At 41.5% G+C, this 27416-nt stretch overlaps 1 protein-coding gene across 1 annotated transcript; it reads right to left on the reverse strand.

Moving 5' to 3' along the window:
* Window positions 1-4879: 4879 nt before the first annotated feature.
* LOC135543293 (uncharacterized) lies at window positions 4880-27151 on the reverse strand. Its single transcript, XM_064970450.1, has 7 exons — window positions 27032-27151; window positions 26606-26941; window positions 26125-26391; window positions 25934-26009; window positions 5832-5875; window positions 5399-5722; window positions 4880-5273 (listed from the first exon to the last, which is right to left on the reverse strand). Exons 1-7 carry the CDS (start codon window positions 27057-27059, stop codon window positions 5164-5166), a joined length of 1185 nt encoding a protein of 394 aa, XP_064826522.1. The 5' UTR covers window positions 27060-27151; the 3' UTR covers window positions 4880-5163.
* Between the last annotated feature and the right edge of the window lie 265 nt (window positions 27152-27416).

Consider the following 27416-nt stretch of genomic DNA (forward strand, 5'->3'; position numbering starts at 1 on the left):
TCACAAAACAATAATAACCTTGATGTCAACGTAATTGGTGGTGGTACCAACTGTATCACGTCATACTGAAAAACTATGTGGATATGAGTGAAAACTATCATAAAGACCTAATATTGAGTTCCACCACCTTTTGCCCTCAGAACAGACTCAATTCGTTAAGCATTCCACAGGGATGCTGGCTCATCAAATCAAATCAAATTTATTTGTCACATACACATGGTTAGCAGATGTTAATGCAAGTGTAGCAAAATGCTTGTGCTTCTAGTTCCGACAATGCACTAATAACCAACGAGTAATCTAACCTAACAATTCCACAACTACTACCTTATACACACAAGAGTAAAGGGATAAAGATATGTACATAAAGATATGAATGAGTGATGGTACAGAACGGCATAGGCAAGATGCAGTAGATGGTATCGAGTACAGTATATACATATGAGATGAGTAATGTAGGGTATGTAAACATTATATTAAGTAGCATTGTTTAAAGTGACTAGTGATATATTTTACATCAATTCCCATCAATTCCCATTATTAAAGTAGCTGGAGTTGAGTCAGTGTGTGGGCAGCAGCCTCTCAATGTTAGTGGTGGCTGTTTAACAGTCTGATGGCCTTGAGATTGAAAAACAGCTTCTGTCTCTCGGTCCCTGCTTTGATGCACCTGTACTGACCTCGCCTTCTGGATGATAGCGGGGTGAACAGGCAGTGGCTCGGGTGGTTGTTGTCCTTGATGATCTTTATGGCCTTCCTGTGACATCGGTTGGTGTAGGTGTCCTGGAGGGCAGGTAGTTTGCCCCCGATGATGCGTTGTGCAGACCTCACTACCCTCTGGAGAGCCTTACGGTGGTGGGCGGAGCAGTTGCCGTACCAGGCAGTAATACAGCCCGACAGGATGCTCTCGATTGTGCATCTGTAGAAGTTTGTGAGTGCTTTTGGTGACAAGCCAAATTTTTTCAGCCTCCTGAGGTTGAAGAGGCGCTGCTGCGCCTTCTTCACGATGCTGTCTGTGTGGGTGGACAATTCAATTTGTCTGTGATGTGTACGCCGAGGAACTTAAAACTTACTACCCTCTCCACTACTGTCCCACCGATGTGGATAGGGGGGTGCTCCCTCTGCTGTTTTCTGAAATCCACAATCATCTCCTTTGTTTTGTTGACGTTGAGTGTGAGGTTATTTTCCTGACACCACACTCCGAGGGCCCTCACCTCCTCTCTGTAGTCCGTCTTGTCGTTGTTGGTAATCAAGCCTACCACTGTAGTGTCGTCCGCAAACTTGATGATTGAGTTGGAGGCGTGCATGGCCACGCAGTCGTGGGTGAACAGGGCGTACAGGAGAGGGCTCAGAACGCACCCTTGTGGGGCCCCAGTGTTGAGGATCAGCAGGGTGGAGATGTTGTTACCTACCCTCACCACCTGGGGGCGGCCCGTCAGGAAGTCCAGTACCCAGTTGCACAGAGCGGGGTCGAGACCCAGGGATCTCGAGCTTGATGACAAGTTTGGAGGGTACTATGGTGTTAAATGCTGACCTGTGTTCGATGAACAGCATTCTCACATAGTTATTCCTCTTGTCCAGATGGGTTAGGGCAGTGTGCAGTGTGGTTGAGATTGCATCGTATGTGGACCTATTTGGGCGGTAAGCAAATTGGAGTGGGTCTAGGGTGTCAGGTAGGGTGGAGGTAATATGGTCCTTGACTAGTCTCTCAAAGCACTTCATGATGACGGAAGTGAGTGCTATGGGGCGGTAGTCGTTTAGCTCAGTTGCCTTAGCTGTCTTGGGGACAGGAACAATGATGGCCCTCTTGAAGCATGTGGGAACAGCAGACTAGGATAAGGAATGATTGAATATGTCCGTAAACACACCAGCCAGCTGGTCTGCACATGCTCTGTGGACGCGGCTGGGGATGCCGTCTGGGCCTGCAGCCTTGCGAGGGTTAACACGTTTAAATGTTTTACTCACGTCGGCTGCAGTGAAGGAGAGTCCGCATGTTTTGGTTGCGGGCCATGTCAGTGGCGCTGTATTGTCCTCAAAGCGGGCAAAAAAAGTTATTTAGTCTGCCTGGGAGCAAGACATTCTGATCCGTAACAGGGCTGGTTTTCTTTTTGTAATCCGTGATTGACTGTAGACCCTGCCACATACCTCATGTGTCTGAGCCGTTGAATTGCGACTCAACTTTGTCTCTATACTGACGCTTAGCTTGTTTGATTGCCTTGCGGAGGGAATAGCTACACTGTCTGTATTCGGTCATGTTTCCGGTAACCTTGCCCTGGTTAAAAGCAATGGTTCGCGCTTTCAGTTTCACGCGAATGCTGCCATCAATCCACAGTTTCTGGTTTTGGAATGTTTTAATATTGCTATGGAAACAACTTCTTCAATGCACGTTCAAATCATATTGACTCCAATGCTTCTCACAGTTGTGTCAAGTTGGCGGGATGTCCTTTGGGTGGTGAATCATTCTTGATACACATGAGAAACTCGCTCCACTGGAATTCTCTGCCTCTAACCCTATTACAGGGGCTGAGTCACTGGCTAACTGGTGCTCTTCCATGCCGTCCCTAGAAGGCATGCGTCAATTGAGTGGGTTGAGTCATTGACGTGATCTTCCTGTCCGGGTTGGCGCCCACCCATGGGTTGTGTCGTGGGGCAGACCTTTGTATTGTGTAACATGAAGTCCTATGAGTGTTATCTGATGAAGATCATCAAAGGTTAGTGATTAATTTATCTCTATTTCTGCTTTTTGTGACTCCTCTCTTTGGCTGGAAAAATGGCTGTGTTTTTCTGTGACTTGGCTCTGACCTAACATAATTGTTTGGTTTGCTTTCGCTGTAAAACCTTTTTGAAATCGGACACTGGTGAAGTGTATCTTTAAAATGGTGTAAAAAAATTGGGTGTTTGAGGAATTTTGATTATGGGATTTCTGTTGTTTTGAATTTGGCGCCCTGCACTTTTACTGGCTGTTGTCATATCGATCCCGTTAGCGGGATCTCCACCCAAAGAGGTTCTTAAGTATGCTCTCTATAATTCTCTCTCTCTTTTTCTCTCTTTCTTTCTCTCTTTCTTTCGGAGGACCTGAGCCCTAGGACCATGCCTCAGGACTACCTGGCCTGATGACTCCTTGCTGTCCCCAGTCCACCTGGTCGTGCTGCTGCTCCAGTTTCAACTATTCTCCCTGCGGCTATGGAACCCTGACCTGTTCACCGGATGTGCTACCTGTCCCAGACCTGCTGTTTTCGACTCTTTAGAGACAGCAGGAGCGATAGAGATACTCTGAATGATCGGCTATGAAATGCCAACTGACATTCACTCCTGAGGTGCTGACCTGTTGCACCCTCGACAACCATTGTGATTATTGTAATTTGACCCTGCTGGTCATTTATAAACATTTGAACATCTTGGCCATGTTCTGTTATAATCTCCACCTGGCACAGCCAGAAGAGGACTCGCCACCCCTCATAGCCTCGTTCCTCTCTAGGTTTCTTCCTAGGTTCTGGCCTTTCTAGGGAGTTTTTCCCACCGTGCTTCTACATCTGCATTGCTGTTTGGGTTTTTTGGCTGGGTTTCTGTACAGCACTTTTTGGTATCATCTGATGTAAGAAGGGCTTTATAAATCAATCGATTTGATTAGTTGAGCATGAAAAACCCAGCAATGTCGCAGTTCTTGACACAAACCGGTGCGCCTGTCACCTACTACCATGCCTCATTCAAAGGCACTTAAATCTTTTGTCTTGCCCATTCACCCCCTGAAAGGACACGTACACAATTCATGTCTCAATTTTCTCAAGTTTTAAAAATCTGTCTTTAACCTGTCAACTCCCCTTCATCTACACTGACTGAAGTGGGTTTAACAAGTTACATTCATAAGAGATCATAGCTTTCACGTGGATTCACCAGGTCAGTCTGTCATAGAAAGAGCAGGTGTTCATAATGTTTTGTACACTCAGTGTATATTCGTATTCCCACAACGGACACTGACCTCTGACCCATCTACCCATTCAGGTGGTTCAGAGGTTGGAGGAAATGTATAGTTCTTCTGGCATGCTTCACCGTAGGGATGATGCCAAGTTTCCTCCAGACGTGACACTTGGCATTCAGGCTCAATCTTGGTTTCATGAGACCAGAGAATCTTATATATACATTAAATTCACTGTGCTTATGAACGTTTTTTGGACATAAAATACATCAATAGGATTCTAAATGGTTAAAAGTTCACATTTGGGATCGAGCTAATGATTAGCCCAATAGGTTAAATGCAGACAGGCAACCCAATGCTTTACCTATTTATTTATCACCACTCTGCTGCATCAGTTGGGCTACAGATGATATTACTTATTGTGAATATGATACCTGATAATATGGACCATGCATAGGCTATATGCATGGTCCAATATGTTAAAACCATTTCAACAAATCATTTTACCAATACGTTATTGGGCTCATTTCTGGAGGTGGAAATTCTATTTCAGATGGTGTCTGTATAATTTTATTTTCATTCATTTGGAAGTAGAATGTCCTTTTGAAAAGTCACCAGAGCTGAGCTTCTCAGTCCTTCTAAATACATTTTAGAACAGAAGACACACTTACTTCATTCATTGTAAAATGAATAAGCAAATTCATAATAATGGTCTTACAGAATGGACAGGCACCACCGGTGAGCAGTGAGTGATGAGACCTTGAGACTGAACCGAGTGCGCAACCACATGATCAAACTATAGTTTGCAAAAAGAAATAGCAACAGACATTATTCAAGAGTATTGAGGAAGTGAACGTTTACTTTAAGTTAAAGAAAATGTCTTAGTAAATGAAAAAGCTAATTGAAACCACAAAAATATGCTCAATCTCAAGTTCTCACCAAAATGACAGTCAATTGGCTGTATATAACTTTAATAGCCTTGTAATTGAAGCTTTATTGATAGGAGTGACACACTACAATCTTATTTCAACCCTATTTCAAATGTATTTCCTATATTGATTTCACAGATTACCCATATTTAAAAAAGCGTTATGCATTTACTCATCACATCTATAAAGAGTTCTAGCAAGTGGTAGCCTATATTTTCAGTTTCATACATAGAGCGAGAAAAGATATTTCAGACAGTGGAACACAGAGAAGCTGCAAAACAAAGCCACATAAAATGGCACAATGATCAATTTCTATGCTGTGAGTCAAAGAAGGTAGAGCATTTGACTGAGGAGGAGAAACAGGAAGGGGCTGAGGTTCTGTCCTCTGAGGCTCACGCTGCTATTTGTTGGTTTAGGCTCAGGAGTTGGTTTCTCTGTATAATAAAGAGGGACATTTGTATAGTGTTATCATACTCTATCATCAACTTCTTAAAACTGTTAAGGGAAATTCCAATACTGTATAGATAAAAGAGGCTGTTACACTTGGTTGTAAACAAACCTTGAACAGAAAGTTCCACTTGACGATGAATGTCCTCTGTTAGTATGAAACATGAATAACTCCCACTATCTGTGCTATTGAGATCAATCAGTAGGAGAGAGAAGTTGCCATTTGTCCACTCATCAGAGAACATACTGGTTCTGTTGATGAACTGAGAGCATTGCTTGGCCAAATCTGCTTTTCCATCAACAATACTGTAGACAGTCGCATCATCTGCGGTTTGCCAGAAAATGTTGACATTTTTATGCTCCTTCTTCTCAATGTATGTGCAAGGCAAGATAACATTATCTCCCTTGAAGCCTTCAACTTTGACCTGCGAAGAGACTTCGGAACAGAGACATAAAAACAGAGACATAAAAACAGAGACATAAAAATGTGCCTCCAATTAATCCATCTGACAATACAATACTAAATGACTATTTGAAATGAATACCTTGGGGTCCAATCAACAGGATCACACAAACCGGCAACCAGCACCTGTGGAGTAGTGATAGAGCATGTTATGGTTGGGAACGAGACTAGCAGGGTTATAAACACAGTTGCCTGGCTGAACATGAAAAGGAGGCTGAGCAACCAATCCTAACCCAAGAAACTGTTCATTTACTGTGCATTAAAATTACTTTGTAAAGCAACAAAAACAATACAGACCTACTCTTTGTTTCTAAGATATAAACTAGCCAAAAGATGCGGTCTGCATGGTATTACTTGTAACTGTGGTAACTGAAGGTAATGCAGGTAACAGACGTACAGCAGTCCGCTTGCAGTCCAGTTTAGCGATGCGTAGGTAGACTCATAGCCTGCAGTCGCTGCATTTATATCCTTAGGAAGGGTGTTGTCACGCCCTGACCTTAGAGATCCTTTTTATGTCTCTATTTTGGTTTGGTCAGGGCATGAGTTGGGGTGGGCATTCTATGTTTTCTATTTCTGTGTGTTTGGCTGGGTGTGATTCTCAATCAGAGGCAGCTGTCTATCGTTATCTCTGATTGAGAACCATACTTAGGTAGCCTTTTCCCAACTGTGTTTTGTGGGTAGTTATTTTCTGTTTTGTGTCTGCCTGCATCAGACACTCCTCTTCTTCAAACAGCCATTACAGGTGGGTTTAAGGTCATTAAATATTGTCTGGATGAAACACGGGTGGGTGATGGGAGGGTTTAGTAAAAAATAAAAAATACCTTTAAAAAAAATCACAAATATTGTTCTATCTATAGGCTACATTTCAGTTTTTTTTTCATTATTTAATATTTAAAAGTCTGACATATGGAATTGTTTTAAGAAGGTCATACCATGGATCATTTAGCTATTTGATTTTGAATTGTAGGACCCCTTTAGGTATAAATATATTCCATCTGGCCTTTACTGCTATATAGCCCATAGAAACGCATTGATAAAGGGCTACAAAAAAAAGACAGTCAAAAAATAAAGCATAAGGAATACATTTTTGAAGTGTCTGTCTGTCACGATTGTTTGAATGAGTGGACAAGGTGCAGCGTGGTAGGTGTACATTTTCCTTTATTAAATGTACACCGAACAAAAACAACAAAATACCAAACCAAACGTGAAGCTAAATAATAGTGCTAACAGGCAACTAACCATAGTCAAGATCCCACAAAGCATAATGGGGAAATGACTGCCTAAATATGATCCCCAATCAGAGACAACGATAAACAGCTGTCTCTGATTAGGAACCATACCAGGCCAACATAAATCACTAATCACCTAGATGACCCACCCTAGTCACTATCACGCCCCAACCAACATAGAGAATAAACAGCTCTCTATGATCAGGGCGTGACACTGTCCTATATCTAAGAGATATAAGAAAGCTCAGGAAATATATCTCGCTATATATTTTTTACATATATTTAACCCCTTATTTCTGTTGGAACAAAACTACCTCCATACTTCCATTCATGTGTATGGGTTACCTTTAGACCAGTCCCATGACAAAACCAAGAACTCCATGGTGTTCATGAGAGTCTCCCCTTTCTATACAGTGATCATATTAGTTTGTAGACCAAACCGTTTGGATGCTACAGAAGACCGATTTTCGGAATGTCTCATGGTCTGACAAACAGCTTATAGCTCTGCCATTTTCCACCACAGCTGCGGAAGGGCGACATAGGCGGAGTGGTCGATTGCGACGCAGCCCACGCATTTATTTTATCTGTAGCTTAAATTTAGGGATTCTGATAGGGATGTTTTTATTATGTTACTTTGAATATACTCGATGAGGTTTTAAGGCTACCTGGCATTAGTGTGAAGTCCAAGGCTAAGATAACTATATGTGTGCCAAGCATGCCAAATAACATACATGCTTAATGCTTTTGCAAAGGACACAAACAGTTGTTGATCCAAGAAGGCAAAAAGGGCAATGTTTAATTCAATAAAAGAAAAGCTGTGAAATGGACATGGCTATGTTATGCGTGATGATTGTGAGGTGCTATACAAATTCCACAGTCACAACACTGGGATTTCAAATAAGCCTATGGCACATCAAGGGAACTGTAGCCTACTGTTCAGATGGGTTAAATGAAACTGATATCTTGACATTTACTGTAGGTCTATAACCTCACACATAGCTGTATTATTAACTCCTACTGCAGAATGAAGCATTTCTTGCAGTAAAATTATAGGCCTACACCCATAGGCTACATTTTGACTGGAGAACAGGAGTGAAGAATGACAGAAGAGAAGCTGAAAGTATCTAATTACAGACAAGTTGACTTACAAATAGCCTACCAAAATGTCGGAAATGATAAGCAGAAACATATATAGAATCAGGCAACAATAAACCAAATCCTGCAACACCTGTCAAAAAATCGTTCTGCGGTCTCTGACTGTAGCATACACGCATTTTCTATATTAGCGGGTTTGGGTTGGGTGAGGACCTCATATTTTCACTTTATCACATATAGTCGGGCGGTTGCAGATGGGTTATTAAATTGCGTGTGAACAAACAACTGACCCGCGCACCACTAATACAGGCCTACGGACCGTCTTTACAAAACACTTCTTACATACATAAGAACGGTTACATTTGTTCCTTAGACAGAAATGGGAGGGGCAACACAGCATGTTTTTTTTAATTAAATTATGGATTTAATCATTAATAACACACATTTTCGTTACTGTCCAATGATTAATTACAAAACACAAATATATTTCCCCTCCACGTTTTTCAAAGCTTTCATCTAGTAATTTTAGAAACACCGAAGTGACCGAAGGTAGACATCAATCACCCTTTGTGTTATTAGGGCTTGATAGTAACCATTTTTTACTTGTTTGAAGGCTCAAATCATATCAAATCAAATTGTATCGGTCACATATACGTGTATAGCAGATGTTATTGCGGATGTAGCAAATGCGTGTGTTTATAGCCCCCGACAGTGCAGTAATATCTAACAATTTCCCAACATATACACAATACACACAAATCTAAGTAAAGGAATGGACTTAAGAATATGTAAATATATGGAGGAGCAAGTCACTTGTCCCCCCCCCCACACACACACACACAAAAAAGATCTGTAAAGCCATGGGCCAAAAAGGTCTGTAAAGCCATGGGCCAAAAAGGTCTGTAAAGCCATGGGCCAAAAAGGTCTGTAAAGCCATGGGCCAAAAAGGTCTGTAAAGCCATGGGCCAAAAAGGTCTGTAAAGCCATGGGCCAAAAAGGTCTGTAAAGCCATGGGCCAAAAAGGTCTGTAAAGCCATGGGCTAAAAAGATCTGTAAAGCCATGGGCCAAAAAGGTCTGTAAAGCCATGGGCCAAAAAGGTCTGTAAAGCCATGGGCCAAAAAGGTCTGTAAAGCCATGGGCCAAAAAGGTCTGTAAAAGCCATGGGCCAAAAAGGTCTGTAAAGCCATGGGCCAAAAAGGACTGTAAAGCCATGGGCCAAAAAGGTCTGTAAAGCCATGGGCCAAAAAGGTCTGTAAAGCCATGGGCCAAAAAGGTCTGTAAAGCCATGGGCCAAAAAGGTCTGTAAAGCCATGGGCCAAAAAGGTCTGTAAAGCCATGGGCCAAAAAGTTCTGTAAAGCCATGGGCCAAAAAGGTCTGTAAAGCCATGGGCCAAAAAGATCTGTAAAGCCATGGGCCAAAAAGGTCTGTAAAGCCATGGGCCAAAAAGATCTGTAAAGCCATGGGCCAAAAAGGTCTGTAAAGCCATGGGCCAAAAAGGTGACTGAAAACGGTGTTGTATGATGCGTGGAACCACTTCACAAAATAGCATTCATTATTTTCACAGGTATTGACAATGGAAGGCTGCTGGTCCCTGATCCCATGTATTATACAGTATCTCCTGCTGTTGTGGCCTTGAGCAAGGCACTTAACCCCACAAAGTAAAATACTACACTGATGGGCTACTGTGTAAAAACACATGTGGTCTGTCAACCTCCATCTGGAGAGCTTCTGGGTGTGTAGGCTTTTGATCCAACCCTGCTGGAACACACCAGCTTATCAAGGTCCTGTTGAGCAGCTGATGTTTTACAATGTGTTGTGTTCGAGCAGTGCTGGAGCAAAATCCTGCATATCCAGTAGCTCTCCTGGAATCACCAGGAGGATTGTTTGCATCCCTGCAACATAATTAAAAGCAGCAAAAACATTGTCTTTATAAAATAATTATCTCACTCAATGAACCAGGGATCAAATGGCTAATAAATGGCTAATAATAAATGGCTAATAATAAAAAATATTTTTTTTAATTATTTTAACAACAATTCTAACACAATATACAAACATCTTACAAAAAAATCTACCAAATAACACCGAAACTATGGATTATGGGGTATACATGCGTAAACAAAAATGTACAAGGTTTCACAGGCAATTAGGGTTCGTTTTGCTTTACAGTTTCAGACTATTTTTTATTTTCACCTTCATTTAACCAGGTAGGCTAGTTGAGAACAAGTTCTCATTTGCAACTGCAACCTGGCCAAGATAAAGCATAGCAGTGTGAACAGACAACACAGAGTTACACATGGAGTAAACAATTAACAAGTCAATAACACAGTAGAAAAAAAGTCTATATACATTGTGTGCAAAAGGCATGAGGAGGAAGGCGAATAATTACAATTTTACAGATTAACACTGGAGTGATAAATGATCAGATGGTCATGTACAGGTAGAGATATTGGTGTGCAAAAGAGCAGAAAAGTAAATAAATAAAAACAGTATGGGGATGAGGTAGGTAAAATTGGGTGGGCTATTTACCAATAGACTATGTACAGCTGCAGCGGTTAGCTGCTCAGATAGCAGATGTTTGAAGTTGGTGAGGGAGATAAAAGTCTTCAACTTCAGCGATTTTTGCAGCAGAGAACTGGAACGAAAGGCGGTCAAATGAGGTGTTGGCTTTAGGGATGATCAGTGAGATACACCTGCTGGAGCTCGTGCTATGGGTGGGTGTTGCCATCGTGACCAGTGAGATAAGGCGCCGCTTTACCTAGCATGGACTTGTAGATGACCTGGAGCCAGTGGGTCTGGCGACGAATATGTAGCGAGGGCCAGCCGACTAGAGCCTACAGATCGCAGTGGTGGGTGGTATAAGTTGCTTTAGTAACAAAACGGATGGCACTGTGATAAACTGCATCCAGTTTGCTGAGTAGAGTGTTGGAAGCTATTTTGTAGATGACATCCTGAAGTCGAGGATCGGTAGGATAGTCAGTTTTACTAGGGTAAGTTTGGCGGCGTGAGTGAAGGAGGCTTTGTTGTGGAATAGAAAGCCGATTCTAGATTTGATTTTAGATTGGAGATGTTTGATATGAGTCTGGAAGGAGAGTTTACAGTCTAGCCAGACACCTAGGTACTTATAGATGTCCACATATTCTAGGTCGGAACCATCCAGGGTGGTGATGCTAGTCGGGCGTGTGGGTGCAGGCAGCGAACGGTTGAAAAGCATGCACCACTTAAAAATAAAATTCGAGTTCATCATTAAAAAAAAAGAATGTTGGGTTTTTTGCCCACTTGCATGTATGTACTGTAAATAATATTTACCATGCTGTCACGTCTGCTCCCGCTCTTCCCTACCTGCTTCGTATCTCCAGCGTCAATACATGTGACACATGCAGATTCCTTGTATATTCTTTAATCTGATATAAATCATGAAACAAAAGTAAAACACCTTTACCATCAAGACGAACCCGAGCACCAGTTGATCTAATAAATAAATGTACATCCATTCAAAAGATCTTACTGCAAATACATTCAAAGAACACCACTTGTAGTTTCATTCTCAATTTGACAAAACACACTTCATCGATATCAAATTGAAATGGTCAGTACCTAGTTTACTGGATATATTAAATTAATATTTTTTTAAAGACACTTCACGGACTTCGTTATTGACACAATATGTTCTCCTTAAATTCCATACCGCACTCCAATTATATAATTCCAGTATACTTTTGCAGGAGGAAAAGAACGCTCGGTACTCATATTCCGAATATAATTATTAGTGCACTTTTTATCCTTAACGCATAAACCATCTAATAGGACGCTGAAACTGAATTCCACATTCCTCTGAAGAATGTATTTTCCCCGTATACGTCTTATAAGGCATGGAGCTATTGCATCAACAACATTGGCGTACTATTTCACCATTTAATTTAAGGGGTATTATATTTAGCTCTGTTACATTTTGTAAAAACAAGATTTGGAATATATTTCAAATCCTATCCTTAAATTGGATGTAATTCTTGATCCTTCTAGTCTTAAAGATAATAGGATGTACCAAAACCAAGCACATTTAAACCAGCCATTTAAACCAGCCAGTTTACTTGTTTAATCGTTGCTTTGGGAACATCCAATGCCATTGCAGTATATAGTAGTCTCGATAATCCTTCCATTTTTTTGACAGCAATACACGAGCGTTTAAAGACAACTCCCTTAACAACCAAGCAACAAACCTCTTCTTTAACATTATCAGTGGTGGGATTAAAATTCAATGCGCCCTTTGTTTGGTTTTTACATATCTTAATTCTCAGGTATGTATTAAAATTTGTATGGGAATAACGGCAATAAACAAAATCATTACATATAGCCTTTAATGCAAATAAATCACACTTTAAAAAAAAACATTTAAAGTCAAACCAGATACAGAGGAAAATACATTCAAACTATCCACAGCTTTGGATAACCTCTCTTGAAGCTGGGCAAGATAACCAGATAAGATGTTAATCTATTTGTAAGGTTAAAATATTCAGTGTTCAGGGGAGTTCTTGACAGCATAGGAGTTACTTGTCAATTAGGCTATTCTAAGAATATTTTAAAAACTTTGTCAGAATTACATGTCCAGTATTGAATAGAGAATATTAACCAATTTTTTAGCGCTTGAGAGATGTTTTTATAACCTGAGTATGCAGCAGTGGTTTCATCAACATCAACCGTGCACCAGTATCAACTGCGTTCCAGTCATTTGCGAGAGCCAGTGGAAAATTATTTTAGGACATGACAATGACATTCATACATGCATTGTTAACTAGCGAGAAAACCAGGTAAACTACACAATATGTTTTGAATTGGCTAGTTAGTCGGTTGTATATCATTATTTTACCTGCTGCACAAATGTCTCTCTTTCGCTCTCTCTCCTCTGGCTACGCCCTACTGGCACACAGCAGGAATTTTCCAGGATTTTGATTGAAGACCCAAATGGGCTATAACTGGGCAAACAACTCACTAACTAGCAGTGAAAATCAACAAATGTGCACACGACTAGGCTCGCTTTGATAAAAAAAACGCATATCACGACTGCATGATTGAAAGCCCGCTTGTGCCTGTCAATGCAGGCCTACACTCTTAAAATGAGGGTTTCAATAAGGGTTCTTCTCTAAGATCCTCAAAGTTAATTGAAGAAATGTAGTAGGTGAGGTTAATCGAGGAACCTCCTAAATAGGTGGGGGTTCTTGCAGGAACCTAACTGCCCAACTGAAACGTTTGGATTTTAAAAGGACAGCAGGTGCAGGCACTTAACAGAACTCCTCACTTTTGTGTCTGTAGGTATACAGAAGAGGAGGCCGACAACGATCTCCTCACTTTTGTGTCTGTAGGTATACAGAAGAGGAGGCCGACAACAATCTCCTCACTTTTGTGTCTGTAGGTATACAGAAGAGGAGGCCTACAACGATCTCCTCACTTTTGTGTCTGTAGGTATACAGAAGAGGAGGCCTACAACGATCTCCTCACTTTTGTGTCTGTAGGTATACAGAAGAGGAGGCCTACAACAATCTCCTCACTTTTGTGTCTGTAGGTATACAGAAGAGGAGGCCTACAACGATCTCCTCACTTTTGTGTCTGTAGGTATACAGAAGAGGAGGCCGACGATCTCCTCACTTTTGTGTCTGTAGGTATACAGAAGAGGAGGCCGACGATCTCCTCACTTTTGTGTCTGTAGGTATACAGAAGAGGAGGCCGACGATCTCCTCACTTTTGTGTCTGTAGGTATACAGAAGAGGAGGCCGACGATCTCCTCACTTTTGTGTCTGTAGGTATACAGAAGAGGAGGCCTACAAAGTTATGTCAAGTGGTATTGGTATGTTAGACTGTGGTTTTTGATAATGGTTGAAAAGGAAACCTGTTCGATCACCATGCACTGCAAAATCATTCTGGCTACGGAGACAGAGAACATCAATACGCAAGGAATACCTATACCTAATCAGTTGTTCTTTGTGGAAGCCCTCTGGCTGTTATGTGTTGCATGTTACTGTTAATTTATTTTTTTAATTACTATTAAAAAAATGAATCCATTCAATTGAAATGTGTCTTCCGCATTTATCCCACCCTCTGAATCAGAGAGGTGCGGGGCTGCCATGATCGACATCCACGTCTTCGGTACTGGCCCAGCGCTCTAACCACTAGGCTACCTGCCGCACCATTACACTTTGGGCTCTGCTGGGAGTTAACTTCATATTTTGATCTTCTAATTCTGCTTTGCCACTAAAACCATTATAAACACTGATAACTAAAATATTGTGTAATTATGTGTATTGTTAAAAAATTAAACCCAAAAGTGTATTCAAAATGTTGGAAGATCCATTAAAAGGGGTTATTCGAAGAAGTTATAGGGGTTCCCCCACAGTTTCAATTTGAAGAACCCCTTAAAGGATAATCCAGGAACTTTTGTTTGTTTGTTGCGTTTACAATAATTAAAGGCGCTGCATTGTCAACCTGATGTCTGCATTGGCCGTGCAGCATTTACGGTAATACATCCTATGCAGAGGTCAGGGCATTCATACTTCTTGCACTTCTGCTCAACAGCTCTGTTGTGAAGGGTAGGTTGGAAGATGGCGGCGAGTGCAGACGAGATTTTAGCTTGCTCCGAGTAACCTTAACATGTATCCCTCTCAAACTTACTTAAATGTAACGGAACGTGGCTGATAGTAAACACAATAGAGAACAACGCTTAGTTGACCGCTAATTTGATCTGAAACTTTGAAAAATGGAAGAAAAAAAGTGCGAAAGAGCAAAGGGGGAGTAGGCAGTTGCTAGCTGAGCACTCATACATTGGAGAAAAACCGCCCCTGACTCCTCGGGAGAAGAAATGGTTGATTCTGAAAATGCAGTCAATAGTCCTGCAACCATAAAGACACAAAGAATTGTCTTTGCGCGAACTACATACAGGTCAACATAATCGATGCTATCTCTGCAAAGATAAACGAAAGAGCCGATGGTCTGGAGAAAATTATACGCGAAAACACAAACAGTTGACCTCGAGATCTCTCTGAATCATGCATACAGGAGTATCGAAGAGCTTAAACTTGCAAACACTGCTACTTCTGAGAAATGCACTGTACAGGAGAAGACCATCGCAGACCTGCAAGAGCGCTTATCCGAAGCAGAGCGATACCGGAGAAGGTGGGGGCTACGGCTTTATGGTGTCCCCGAGGAGCAGGATGAGAATGTGAAGCGCTTAGTAAGATACATCTGTAACCGTGTGGCACCGGACTTCCCCGATGGATATATGGATATGTCTGTGGATGTCGCTCATCGTATTCGGAAGAAACAAGATACCATCGTCAGCCGCTCGATCATCATCCAGTTTGCTTTTCGCACAGCAAGAGATGCAGTTTGGAAGAAAGCAAAGGAACGCGCAAGAGAGATAATTTCGATTCGGTGAGGACCTGACTGCAGCAGACAAGGCAGCAAAGGCAAAATTGTGGCCTCTTGCACAACAGGTCCGAAATCAAGGAAAGAGTGGATACTACTACAGGTGGATACTACATAGGAATCGGAGCCTTTTTAGCCAACGGAAATGAAATACGACCGTGGGTGATTTGTTCTGTCGGTAGGTTTACAAGGTAGCTCCTTCCCCAATGCAAACTGAGCGTTCTAGTTTTGAATTATGGTGTTATTATTTACAAGTTAAGACTTAAGACTTCTGTTAATACATATATGAAGCAACTTTTTATAGAAAGGGTAGAGTTGAGATTGCATAGGATTTTTTATTTTTTTGTAAGGACTGCAACGCAGATCTTGTATTTGTTCAAGAAACACATTCATGCAAAGAGGACTATAATTATTGGGGCAGTGTCATTTTTTGGGGGCCACGGGACTAATCATTCAGCTGGTGTTAAAATTTTAGCACACAATTTCAAAGGGAAATTTTTGTTTACTCCAATGGACACCTATGGACATTGGCTAGTAGAGGTAATCAACCACATGGACAAATTATTTGTGTTGTTTAATGTATATGGATTAGAGGTTGACAGATTATTTGGAATGGACGATTAATTAGGGACGATTTCAAATTTTCATAACAATCGGAAATTGGTATTTTTGGGCGCCGATTTGCCGATTTTAATTTAAAAAAAAAATATATATATACCTTTATTTAACTTGGCAAGTCAGTTAAGAACAAATTCTTATTTTCAATGACGGCCTAGGAACGGTTTGTTAACTGCCTTGTTCAGGGGCAGAACGACAGATTTGTACCTTGTCAGCTCGGGGGTTTGCACAATTGCAACGTTAGCTTTCTTACATAGCACATATTGCATTTTTACTTTCTTCTCCAACACATTGTTTTTGCATTATTTAAACCAAATTGAACATGTTTCATTATTTACTTGAGGCTAAATTGATTTTATTGATGTGTTATATTAAGTTCAAATAAGTGTTCATTCAGCATTGTTGTAATTGTCATTATTACAAACAACCCCAAAAAATGTCAGATTAATCGGTATCGGCTTTTTTGGTCCTCCAATAATCGGTCGACCACTAATATGGATACTGTTCTAGTCCTCCAAATAACTTACTTCTAGAGGAAATTGAGGAAATTCTTAAGTCTTCTGAGAAAATATCCATTCAGTCAGATTTTAGTTGTAGATTTTAATATGGTTTATTCTAATGAGACTGATAGATTGTCCCATAGGCCTAACATTGGTGTGAACAAGTTGGTGAATTTCTGCCAAAGCCTGGACTTAATTGACATATGGAGAGTTAAAAACCCTGGAGAGAAATAATACACATGGAGTAATAGAGATCGTTCTTTACAATCAAGAATTGATTTGTGGGTGATAACCTCTAGTCTTGAGCCCAACACTGTAGAGGTAAAAATACTGCCTGCAGTCCTGACGGATCATAAAGTCATATGGTTGACTGTAAGAATGTGCAGTAATGATGATAAGAAATACTCTGGTTGTTATTGGAAATGAAATAACTCATTGTTATTGCATGATGATTTAACAAATGTGATTAAGAATCTAATTTCTGTTTACTGAAGTTTAGCTACATCTAATGCAGAATATGGGAAATATTGGGAACAGCTGAAATGTAAAATCCGCTCAGCCTCTATTACTTCTGGAAAACAGCTTGCTTTAAGAAGGAGATGTGAGGTAGCTGAACTCTCTAAGACAATTGCCAATATCACAGATTGAGCATCTTGATCTTAATGCGGAAGCTAAATTGAATGATTTACAGAATCAACTAGATACATTGTATGAGGAAAAGGCTAGAGGAGCCTTATAAGATCCAGAAAAGAATGGCTTGAAAAAGGCAAAAAGAACAGTAGCTACTATTTTAATTTGGAAGAGAGTAGAGGGGAACTCAACACACTTCGGGAATGTAAGAGTAATGGCGCTACCACTGAGGATAGAGAGTTGTTATCAGACTTTACCACTCAGTTTTATGAGAATCTTTACTCATTAGATAACAATTTGAGTGACTCTAAGGATCTCCTTGATTCTATAGAGAATGTTAATTCGGTTAGTGAAGAAATTAATCGGTCATGTTGTCAAGAATGATCCATTATGGACATCCAGTACGGGGTTGCTCAGTTAAAAAATAACAAATCTCCAGGTTGTGATGGATTAAACTCTGAATTTTACAAAAAAGGATGGAGAACTACCTACCTCTCTGAAGCAAGGTGTTATTACTCTTATATCTAAACCACACAAGGATCTCTTAAATATTGAAAATTGGCGTCCAATCACACTCCTAAATAACGACTACAACATTATAGCCTTAATCTTTGCAAAAAGGTTAAAGTCTTGCTTGAATGATCTGATTGATGAATGTCAATCAGGGTTTATGAAAGGGTGCCATATATCTAATAATCTGAGGCTGGTGTTAGACTTGGTTGAGTATTGTGATCTATTGGATGACTTCCCTGTTATCCTATTTTTGTATTTTCAGAAAGCATTTGATATAGTAAGTCACAATTTTATCTTTGATTGTCTTAAGCATTAGAAATTTGGTCGTTTTTAGTTGTTGATGCTATTAGAACTCTGTATAATGGTGGCAATAGCTGTATCAAACTCTGTCATCGAACATCCTCAAGGTTTAACATTTACAAAGGAATATGACAAAGTTGTCCAATTTCACCTTTTTTATTTTTGTTAGTATCTAAAATCTTATGCTCATTAGTTCATGAAAGTCCATTTGAAGGCATTACATTCCAGGCCAGAGAGATCAAGATATCCCAACTGGCGGCTGACACTTCACTTTTTTTGAAAAATGTGTCTCAAGCTAGATTAGCATTGGATATCGTGAAGCAGTTCTCCAAAATCTTGACATTAAATCTTTCCAAATGTGAGATGTTTGTTTTGAAAGGAGCTGTCAATCCAGCAGATTGTAACATCTCTGAAAAAGTGAGTGTAACCTACCTCTCTGTAAAGATCATTCACAACCTTAAGATATTTGGTGATCTTAATTTGAACTCTATAACTGAATCTGTCAAAAATAATGATCCTCATGGTTAGGGAGGGATTTAAGTCTTCAAGGAAGGGTACTTTTATCCAAAGTTGAGGGGCTATCTCGTGCATCCTATCTTTTTTCATCTATTGACATTCCCAAATCCACATGCTGTACCTTAGATAGGCTTTTGTACAACTTCATATGGAAAAACAAGCCACATAAGATAAAAAGAGATGTTATCACCAACAGGGTTTGTGATGGTGGTCTAAATGTCTTAGACTTCACTCTCTTCAATCAGATATCAAAGGTCAACTGGGTTAAAAGGTACATAAAACATCCTCATAGTTTCTGGAATATTATACCTCATTTTGTTTTTCAGAAGTTGGAGGGCTTCATTTTTTACTACAATGTCCATATATTGTGGTTAAACTTCCTGTGAAACGGACGGCGACTCACAAGCAGGCTTTAATGTGCTGGGCTTTGTTGTATAAACACAACTTCTCACCTCATAGATGTTTTATATGGAACAATGGGTCAATATTACATAGAAACAAGATGTTATTTAACCATAAATGGTTCTTGAAAAATATTGTCCTAGTCAGCCAGTTAGTTAATATTAGTGTGAATCTATTTACACTGAGAGAATTTATGGAAAGATACAACTTTGAGGTTTCAAGCAAGGAATATGACACTGTTATCAAAGTTATACCTAGTGGGATAAAAACTTTACTTCAGAATAATGGATATTTTGAAATATCTCTGATTGTAAGCGATATTCAGGTGAATGGCATTGGTCTACTAGATATGAAATTCAACAATCGTTTATTAAGGGATATTTTCTACAGGAAGTCTATTCCCTCTGTGATATTTTGTTGGGCTTCATCATTTGATGTAAACTGGCGTAGTGCTTGGCTCACTCCACACACATTTATGGTGACCAATAAAGTAAAGATCTCCTTTAAGATTATCTATAGATTCTATCCGTGTAATAGCTTGATTTCTAAATATATTCCTGATGTTACCAGTGAATGCAGTTTTTGTGAACTAGAAACTGAATCTATTGAACACTTATTCTGAAATTGTTTATATAGTGAATTGTTCTGGACTGATGTAAAACTATATCTTGGCCTCAAATTGCATACAACCATTGCAATTTCTAAGTTTGACATATTTTAAAACACAGATTCAAGAATTGAACGTGAGTATGTCATAAATCTCTTTATTTTATTAGGAACATTTTTGTTACACAAATCAAAATTCAAAAAGCCCCCTTTTCTTATTTTTTAAAATCTGATTTGGAAATCTATTTAGTCTTTAAAACATATACAAAACAAAATGTAAAAAAAAATGTATTTGCTATATGTCTGTATTTGATATAATGTGGATAAGATTTGTATAACTTTTTTTCTCATTTCTTTGTGGAATCCCTCAGGATGTTATGTTTGGTTTGCATGTTACTGTTATTATTATTATTTTTTAAAGATCTGTTGTGAAGGAAGTTGTCAAGGAAGTGAGTTTTTGTTTTTCAGGACCTCCCGCCCCCACTTACAGTGAACCAATCATGTCAATGCAGCGCTATATGGAGCCCTCCGCATTGTTACAACGCTTCGGATGCACACAGCAATGCAGTATGGAGCTCAATTTTCACATCAAGCATAAATTGTCTCTTGTACTCTGATAAATTGTGCAGATATTGGGAGGACAGTGATACATGTTGCATGCAGAGGGAACTGATGTCATTCTGATCTGAGTAGCCGAGTTGTTTGTGATTTTTGCGTGATTTAATTCTATATTCTTCTTGTCCAAGTGGACAAGTGTTAATAATGTCGAGCCCTGATATGAAAGAAAATACATTGTCTAGCTATGGCGGAATAGAAAAATGGCGGCCATGACCACCAGGAGAATTTTGTGTGATGGCTCCACATCTGAAAATGTTCAGGACCCCAAACTGTACAAGTGTAGACTTACCAAGTTTTATGCTTTTATGAAAACGTGAACAATTCACCAAAAAAATTGGCACCGATCACCAGGACTATTTGTTAATTTGTTGGGTAGCCAGGATGCAGTGTGGGAACACCTGCAGTGCTTACTATTTTTAGTAGATGGTGCTGTTCAACCAGTTAAAACACACCCGGTCAAATTGTGTAGTAGTGTGCCACTGTAACATTTACATTTACATTTAAGTCATTTAGCAGACGCTCTTATCCAGAGCGATGATGACGCATAATGGCAAAAAGACAAGTGCAAATTTGCACAGATTATATGACCTGTATAATATTGATGCAGTTCTTGAAATGTTAAAGAGACGTTGCAGAGACTTTAACCACAGACTCACCTCAAACCACAGACTCACCTCAAACCACAGACTCACCTCAAACCACAGACTCACCTCAAACCACAGACTCACCTCAAATCACAGACTCACCTCAAACCACAGACTCACCTCAAAGCCCTGAATAAAGTTTGCTTTTTTGCAGCACTCCTAAACGGTTGGTTTTGAGGGATGTCTGAATAGAAGACAGTTACAATACAACTGGATTCCGGTTCCGGGTTGGAGCGAGCGGTCGCATCTACACTTCAGTCCGCAGGTAGTATAACTTTTCATTACATTTTCATTACATTTCATTATAGTACAACGGTTTGATTTGTCTAATCTTAGCAATTTCTTCTTAGCTAGCTACATAGCCGTCTTTGTATCAAAGATAATTGCGTAATTATCGTATTTCGTCGTCCTAACATAGTCTACACTGCTATCTGCCCAGCAGCTAGCTAACGTCCACCGTCTACTAGCACTGTAGAAACTATTACACTCAACTTGAACGACTCGATTAGTGTAGTGTTAGCTAGCTACATAGTTGTCTTTGCTGTCTTCGTATCCAAGATAATTGTGTAGTTTAGAGTGTGTAGACTTAGAGTGATTATCTTAATTTACCGAGGTTAGCTAGCCAGCTATTTGTCGTCCTTAACGTAGGAGATACTGCTAGCTAGCTAGCCAACAGCTAGCCAACGTCTACCGAATTGAACTTCAACTACCCGGTCAACATTCCGCTTCGCTCCACAGGTAGTATCACATTTTCATTTCACTTCATTACAGTACAACGGTTTGATTTGTTTGATCGTAGCTAGCTAGCTACATAGCCGTCTTTGTATCTAAGACAATTGTGTAGTCTAGAGCGATTTTCTAGGTTAGCTAGCCAGCTATTGTCGTTCTTTTAACGTAACGTAACGTAATCAACACTGCTAGCAAGCCAGCTAGCCCCCGAATAGCAGCACTGTAGAAACTATTACACTCAACGGAACGACTTGATTAGTGTAGTGTCAACAACGCAGCCACTGCCAGCTAGCCTACAAAGTCAACAACGCAGCCACTGCCAGCTAGCCTACTCCAGCAGTACTGTATCATTTCAATCATTTTAGTCAATAAGATTCTTGCTACGTAAGCTTAACTTTCTGAACATTCGAGACGTGTAGTCCACTTGTCATTCCAATCTCCTTTGCATTAGCGTAGTCTCTTCTGTAGCCTGTCAACTATGTGTCTATCTATCCCTGTTCTCTCCTCTCTGCACAGACCATACAAACGCTCCACACCGCGTGGCCGCGGCCACCCTAATCTGGTGGTCCCAGCGCGCACGACCCACGTGGAGTTCCAGGTCTCCGGTAGCCTCTGGAACTGCCGATCTGCGGCCAACAAGGCAGAGTTCATCTCAGCCTATGCCTCCCTCCAGTCCCTCGACTTCTTGGCACTGACGGAAACATGGATCACCACAGATAACACTGCTACTCCTACTGCTCTCTCTTCGTCCGCCCACGTGTTCTCGCACACCCCGAGAGCTTCTGGTCAGCGGGGTGGTGGCACCGGGATCCTCATCTCTCCCAAGTGGTCATTCTCTCTTTCTCCCCTTACCCATCTGTCTATCGCCTCCTTTGAATTCCATGCTGTCACAGTTACCAGCCCTTTCAAGCTTAACATCCTTATCATTTATCGCCCTCCAGGTTCCCTCGGAGAGTTCATCAATGAGCTTGATGCCTTGATAAGCTCCTTTCCTGAGGACGGCTCACCTCTCACAGTCCTGGGCGACTTTAACCTCCCCACGTCTACCTTTGACTCATTCCTCTCTGCCTCCTTCTTTCCACTCCTCTCCTCTTTTGACCTCACCCTCTCACCTTCCCCCCCTACTCACAAGGCAGGCAATACGCTCGACCTCATCTTTACTAGATGCTGTTCTTCCACTAACCTCATTGCAACTCCCCTCCAAGTCTCCGACCACTACCTTGTATCCTTTTCCCTCTCGCTCTCATCCAACACTTCCCACACTGCCCCTACTTGGGTGGTATCGCGCCGTCCCAACCTTCACTCTCTCTCCCCCGCTACTCTCTCCTCTTCCATCCTATCATCTCTTCCCTCTGCTCATACCTTCTCCAACCTATCTCCTGATTCTGCCTCCTCAACCCTCCTCTCTTCCCTTTCTGCATCCTTTGACTCTCTATCTCCCCTATCCTCCAGGCCGGCTCGGTCCTCCCCTCCCGCTCTGTGGCTCGACGACTCATTGCGAGCTCACAGAACAGTGCTCCGGGCAGCCGAGCGGAAATGGAGGAAAACTCGCCTCCCTGCGGACCTGGCATCCTTTCACTCCCTCCTCTCTACATTTTCCTCCTCTGTCTCTGCTGCTAAAGCCACTTTCTTCCACTCTAAATTCCAAGCATCTGCCTCTAACCCTAGGAATCTCTTTGCCACCTTCTCCTCCCTCCTGAATCCTCCTCCCCCTCCCCCTCCTCCCTCTCTGCAGATGACTTCGTCAACCATTTTGAAAAGAAGGTCGACGACATCCGATCCTCGTTTGCTAAGTCAAACGACACCGCTGGTTCTGCTCACACTGCCCTACCCTGTGCTCTGACCTCTTTCTCCCCTCTCTCTCCAGATGAAATCTCGCTTCTTGTGACGGCCGGCCGCCCAACAACCTGCCCGCTTGACCCTATCCCCTCCTCTCTTCTCCAGACCATTTCCGGAGACCTTCTCCCTTACCTCACCTCACTAATCAACTCATCCCTGACCGCTGGCTACGTCCCTTCCGTCTTCAAGAGAGCGAGAGTTGCACCCCTTCTGAAAAAACCTACATTCGATCCCTCCGATGTCAACAACTACAGACCAGTATCCCTTCTTTCTTTTCTCTCCAAAACTCTTGAACGTGCCGTCCTTGGCCAGCTCTCCCGCTATCTCTCTCAGAATGACCTTCTTGATCCAAATCAGTCAGGTTTCAAGACTAGTCATTCAACTGAGACTGCTCTTCTCTGTATCACGGAGGCGCTCCGCACTGCTAAAGCTAACTCTCTCTCCTCTGCTCTCATCCTTCTAGACCTATCGCCTGCCTTCGATACTGTGAACCATCAGATCCTCCTCTCCACCCTCTCCGAGTTGGGCATCTCCGGCGCGGCCCACGCTTGGATTGCGTCCTACCTGACAGGTCGCTCCTACCAGGTGGCGTGGCGAGAATCTGTCTCCTCGCCACGCGCTCTCACCACTGGTGTCCCCCAGGGCTCTGTTCTAGGCCCTCTCCTATTCTCGCTATACACCAAGTCACTTGGCTCTGTCATAACCTCACATGGTCTCTCCTATCATTGCTATGCAGACGACACACAATTAATCTTCTCCTTTCCCCCTTCTGATGACCAGGTGGCGAATCGCATCTCTGCATGTCTGGCAGACATATCAGTGTGGATGACGGATCACCACCTCAAGCTGAACCTCGGCAAGACGGAGCTGCTCTTCCTCCCGGGAAGGACTGCCCGTTCCATGAACTCGCCATCACAGTTGACAACTCCATTGTGTCCTCCTCCCAGAGCGCTAAGAACCTTGGCGTGATCCTGGACAACACCCTGTCGTTCTCAACTAACATCAAGGCGGTGGCCCGTTCCTGTAGGTTCATGCTCTACAACATCCGCAGAGTACGACCCTGCCTCACACAGGAAGCGGCGCAGGTCCTAATCCAGGCACTTGTCATCTCCCGTCTGGATTACTGCAACTCGCTGTTGGCTGGGCTCCCTGCCTGTGCCATTAAACCCCTACAACTCATCCAGAACGCCGCAGCCCGTCTGGTGTTCAACCTTCCCAAGTTCTCTCACGTCACCCCGCTCCTCCGCTCTCTCCACTGGCTTCCAGTTGAAGCTCGCATCCGCTACAAGACCATGGTGCTTGCCTACGGAGCTGTGAGGGGAACGGCACCGCAGTACCTCCAGGCTCTGATCAGGCCCTACACCCAAACAAGGGCACTGCGTTCATCCACCTCTGGCCTGCTCGCCTCCCTACCACTGAGGAAGTACAGTTCCCGCTCAGCCCAGTCAAAACTGTTCGCTGCTCTGGCCCCCCAATGGTGGAACAAACTCCCTCACGACGCCAGGACAGCGGAGTCAATCACCACCTTCCGGAGACACCTGAAACCCCACCTCTTCAAGGAATACCTAGGATAGGATAAAGTAATCCTCCTCACCCCCCCCCTTAAATGATTTAGATGCACTATTGTAAAGTGGCTGTTCCATTGGATGTCAGAAGGTGAATTCACCAATTTGTAAGTCGCTCTGGATAAGAGCGTCTGCTAAATGACTTAAATGTAAATGTAAATGGATTGACCCTTCATGTATACTTGGACACACTACGTCATCGCATTTTAATAAAGTACAACTCATGGCAAAGTAGGGGAATGTTAACAAACAATATAATTACTGACTAGCAGTGAAAAGGAGTGACGCATATTCAGTAGACTCTTAGTCATCACTGTAACAATGTCACACGACTACCATCATTTTACACTAAGCATGTTCTTAGCTTGCCCTTATGGATCATGTATTATACTGCAAAACGAATTATTGATACAAGTTCAGGATTTAATCCTGGTGCTGTGTCACTGACTTCAGGAGTAAATGTAATAAACAATGCAGTGACTATTTCTTTTGTTATTTTAAACTTGCATGCAATCAGTGTTATGATATATCGGTATGCTTCTCAGCACGTTATACTGTTGAAGTTGCACTATGGTTGCTAAAATTCTAATAGTTCACCTAATTTCAGTTTCTGTGACAAAACAAACAAGCATAGTGTTGATAAACATTGTACCATCTAAACCGCTGTGAAATATATTTTCCATAACCAAAAAAATTGTATTTTCAGCTGTTTGAAGCTGCTGTACAAAACTGAAAGTAAAAGACACAAAACTTAATGGGATGCATAGAAATAGCACACACAGAACAGATCTACCACTTCTGAGACATGCTTTTAATGAGAATGACAGATCTATAACTCACATTTCTATGTGCATTTTGTTGGATAGCCATAAAAGTATATATTGCAGCTTTAAGCTAAATTATTGGTCCAAATTAGCTGAGACTGATGCAACTGTTTAGGATCTTTACAAAAAGTAACTTACCTCTGGTCTATTTGGCGTCTTGATGTTAGTTTTGAAGGAGAGTTCCTGTTCTGACATGGCAAGGTCAAGATTAGCACTGAAATATAAACCAACAAAATGGGAAAAGTTGATAAACAAAATCAATATGTAAATTCTCTGTAAATGACAAAAAATGTTAAAATATTTCAAATCTCGTATTTCCATTCACTCACCCAGGATCATAACCATCATAATAACATTCAGAACACTGTAAATGAACAGAAGACAGTTCTCCCATGATGACCTGTAGCTGGAAGTCTGGTTTGGATAGCTGGATGTCTGGTTTGGATAGCTGGATGTCTGGTTTGGATAGCTGGAAGTCTGGTTTGGATAGCTGGAGGTCTGGTTTGGATAGCTGGAGGTCTGGTTTGGATAGCTGGAGGTCTGGTTTGGATAGCTGGATGTCTGGTTTGTCTGATTGGGATAGTCAGCATAAACATCTGTGCAATAATGCACATTGAAAAATCACTATATTAAATGTGCATGTAGTGATATCCACACAATGCCACTTTACAATTAAAGTACATTAAGTTGGCCTACAGTGCATCACACATGCAGCGTTGGGACAGCATACATACTCAAAATTGGATGCATTTCAATAAAGATTTATGTTATATTGAAAGGAATTCATCATTGAATAAAATGTGCACTTACCAGCGGTCATGAGTCTGGTACCATTGCTGAATATCAATCTACCCTCTTCTTTTTTTGCACAGTAGAACACGCCACAATCATCTACTGTTACATTCTGTATTAACAATCTATGTCCTGTTTCTAATGAATATTTCTGTCTATAATTCTTATTGTAATAAAAAGCAGCAGGACTCCTACTAGTGAAAGAGTGGAGTATGGCCAGTGGAGGCTGTGGTTGGTGCTGAATGTACCAGTATGCACTTTCTATGTTAAGAGAACAGTTTATGGTTGTATTCTGTCCAAGTTCCACCAGTGTCTCTGTCAAGCCATCAGCTCCCCGACAGCATATAAGGAGACCTAGAAACAGATCAGGTCATTCATTACATTAAACATTTGATTTGTTTCTTAAGTTATTAAATGCATGTAGTAACAAAATAATTGTCTTACACAACAGATGTCCCACAACTCTCAGCATCGTCTCAAATGTGTGTTGTTGATTAGGTTGGGTTCCTGCTTGTGTAGCAGTGGTCTGTTAGAGCGTTCTTTGCTGCTGTACAGACAAACCACTTTCTTGTTTGTTTGTCTTTTTATGGGTGCTAAAGGTCTAAGTCAGATCAATAATCAGGGCCAGCCCTATGTTTTTTGGGGACCTAAATGAGATTTGGTTGCGGGCCAGTTTGTTTCTTGGACACAGATTAAGCGTAATCCTGGACTAAACACTTTCAATGGAGATTCTCCATTGAGCATCCTTTTGTGTCCAGGGCAAGGCTCAATCGGTGACTGGGAAAGTTCAGATAAAGGCATTGGTTTTCATCATATCATATCACATTCA

This window comes from Oncorhynchus masou, chromosome 7 (genome assembly GCF_036934945.1).
Source record: "Oncorhynchus masou masou isolate Uvic2021 chromosome 7, UVic_Omas_1.1, whole genome shotgun sequence".
In the NCBI taxonomy this organism is placed as follows: domain Eukaryota; kingdom Metazoa; phylum Chordata; class Actinopteri; order Salmoniformes; family Salmonidae; genus Oncorhynchus; species Oncorhynchus masou.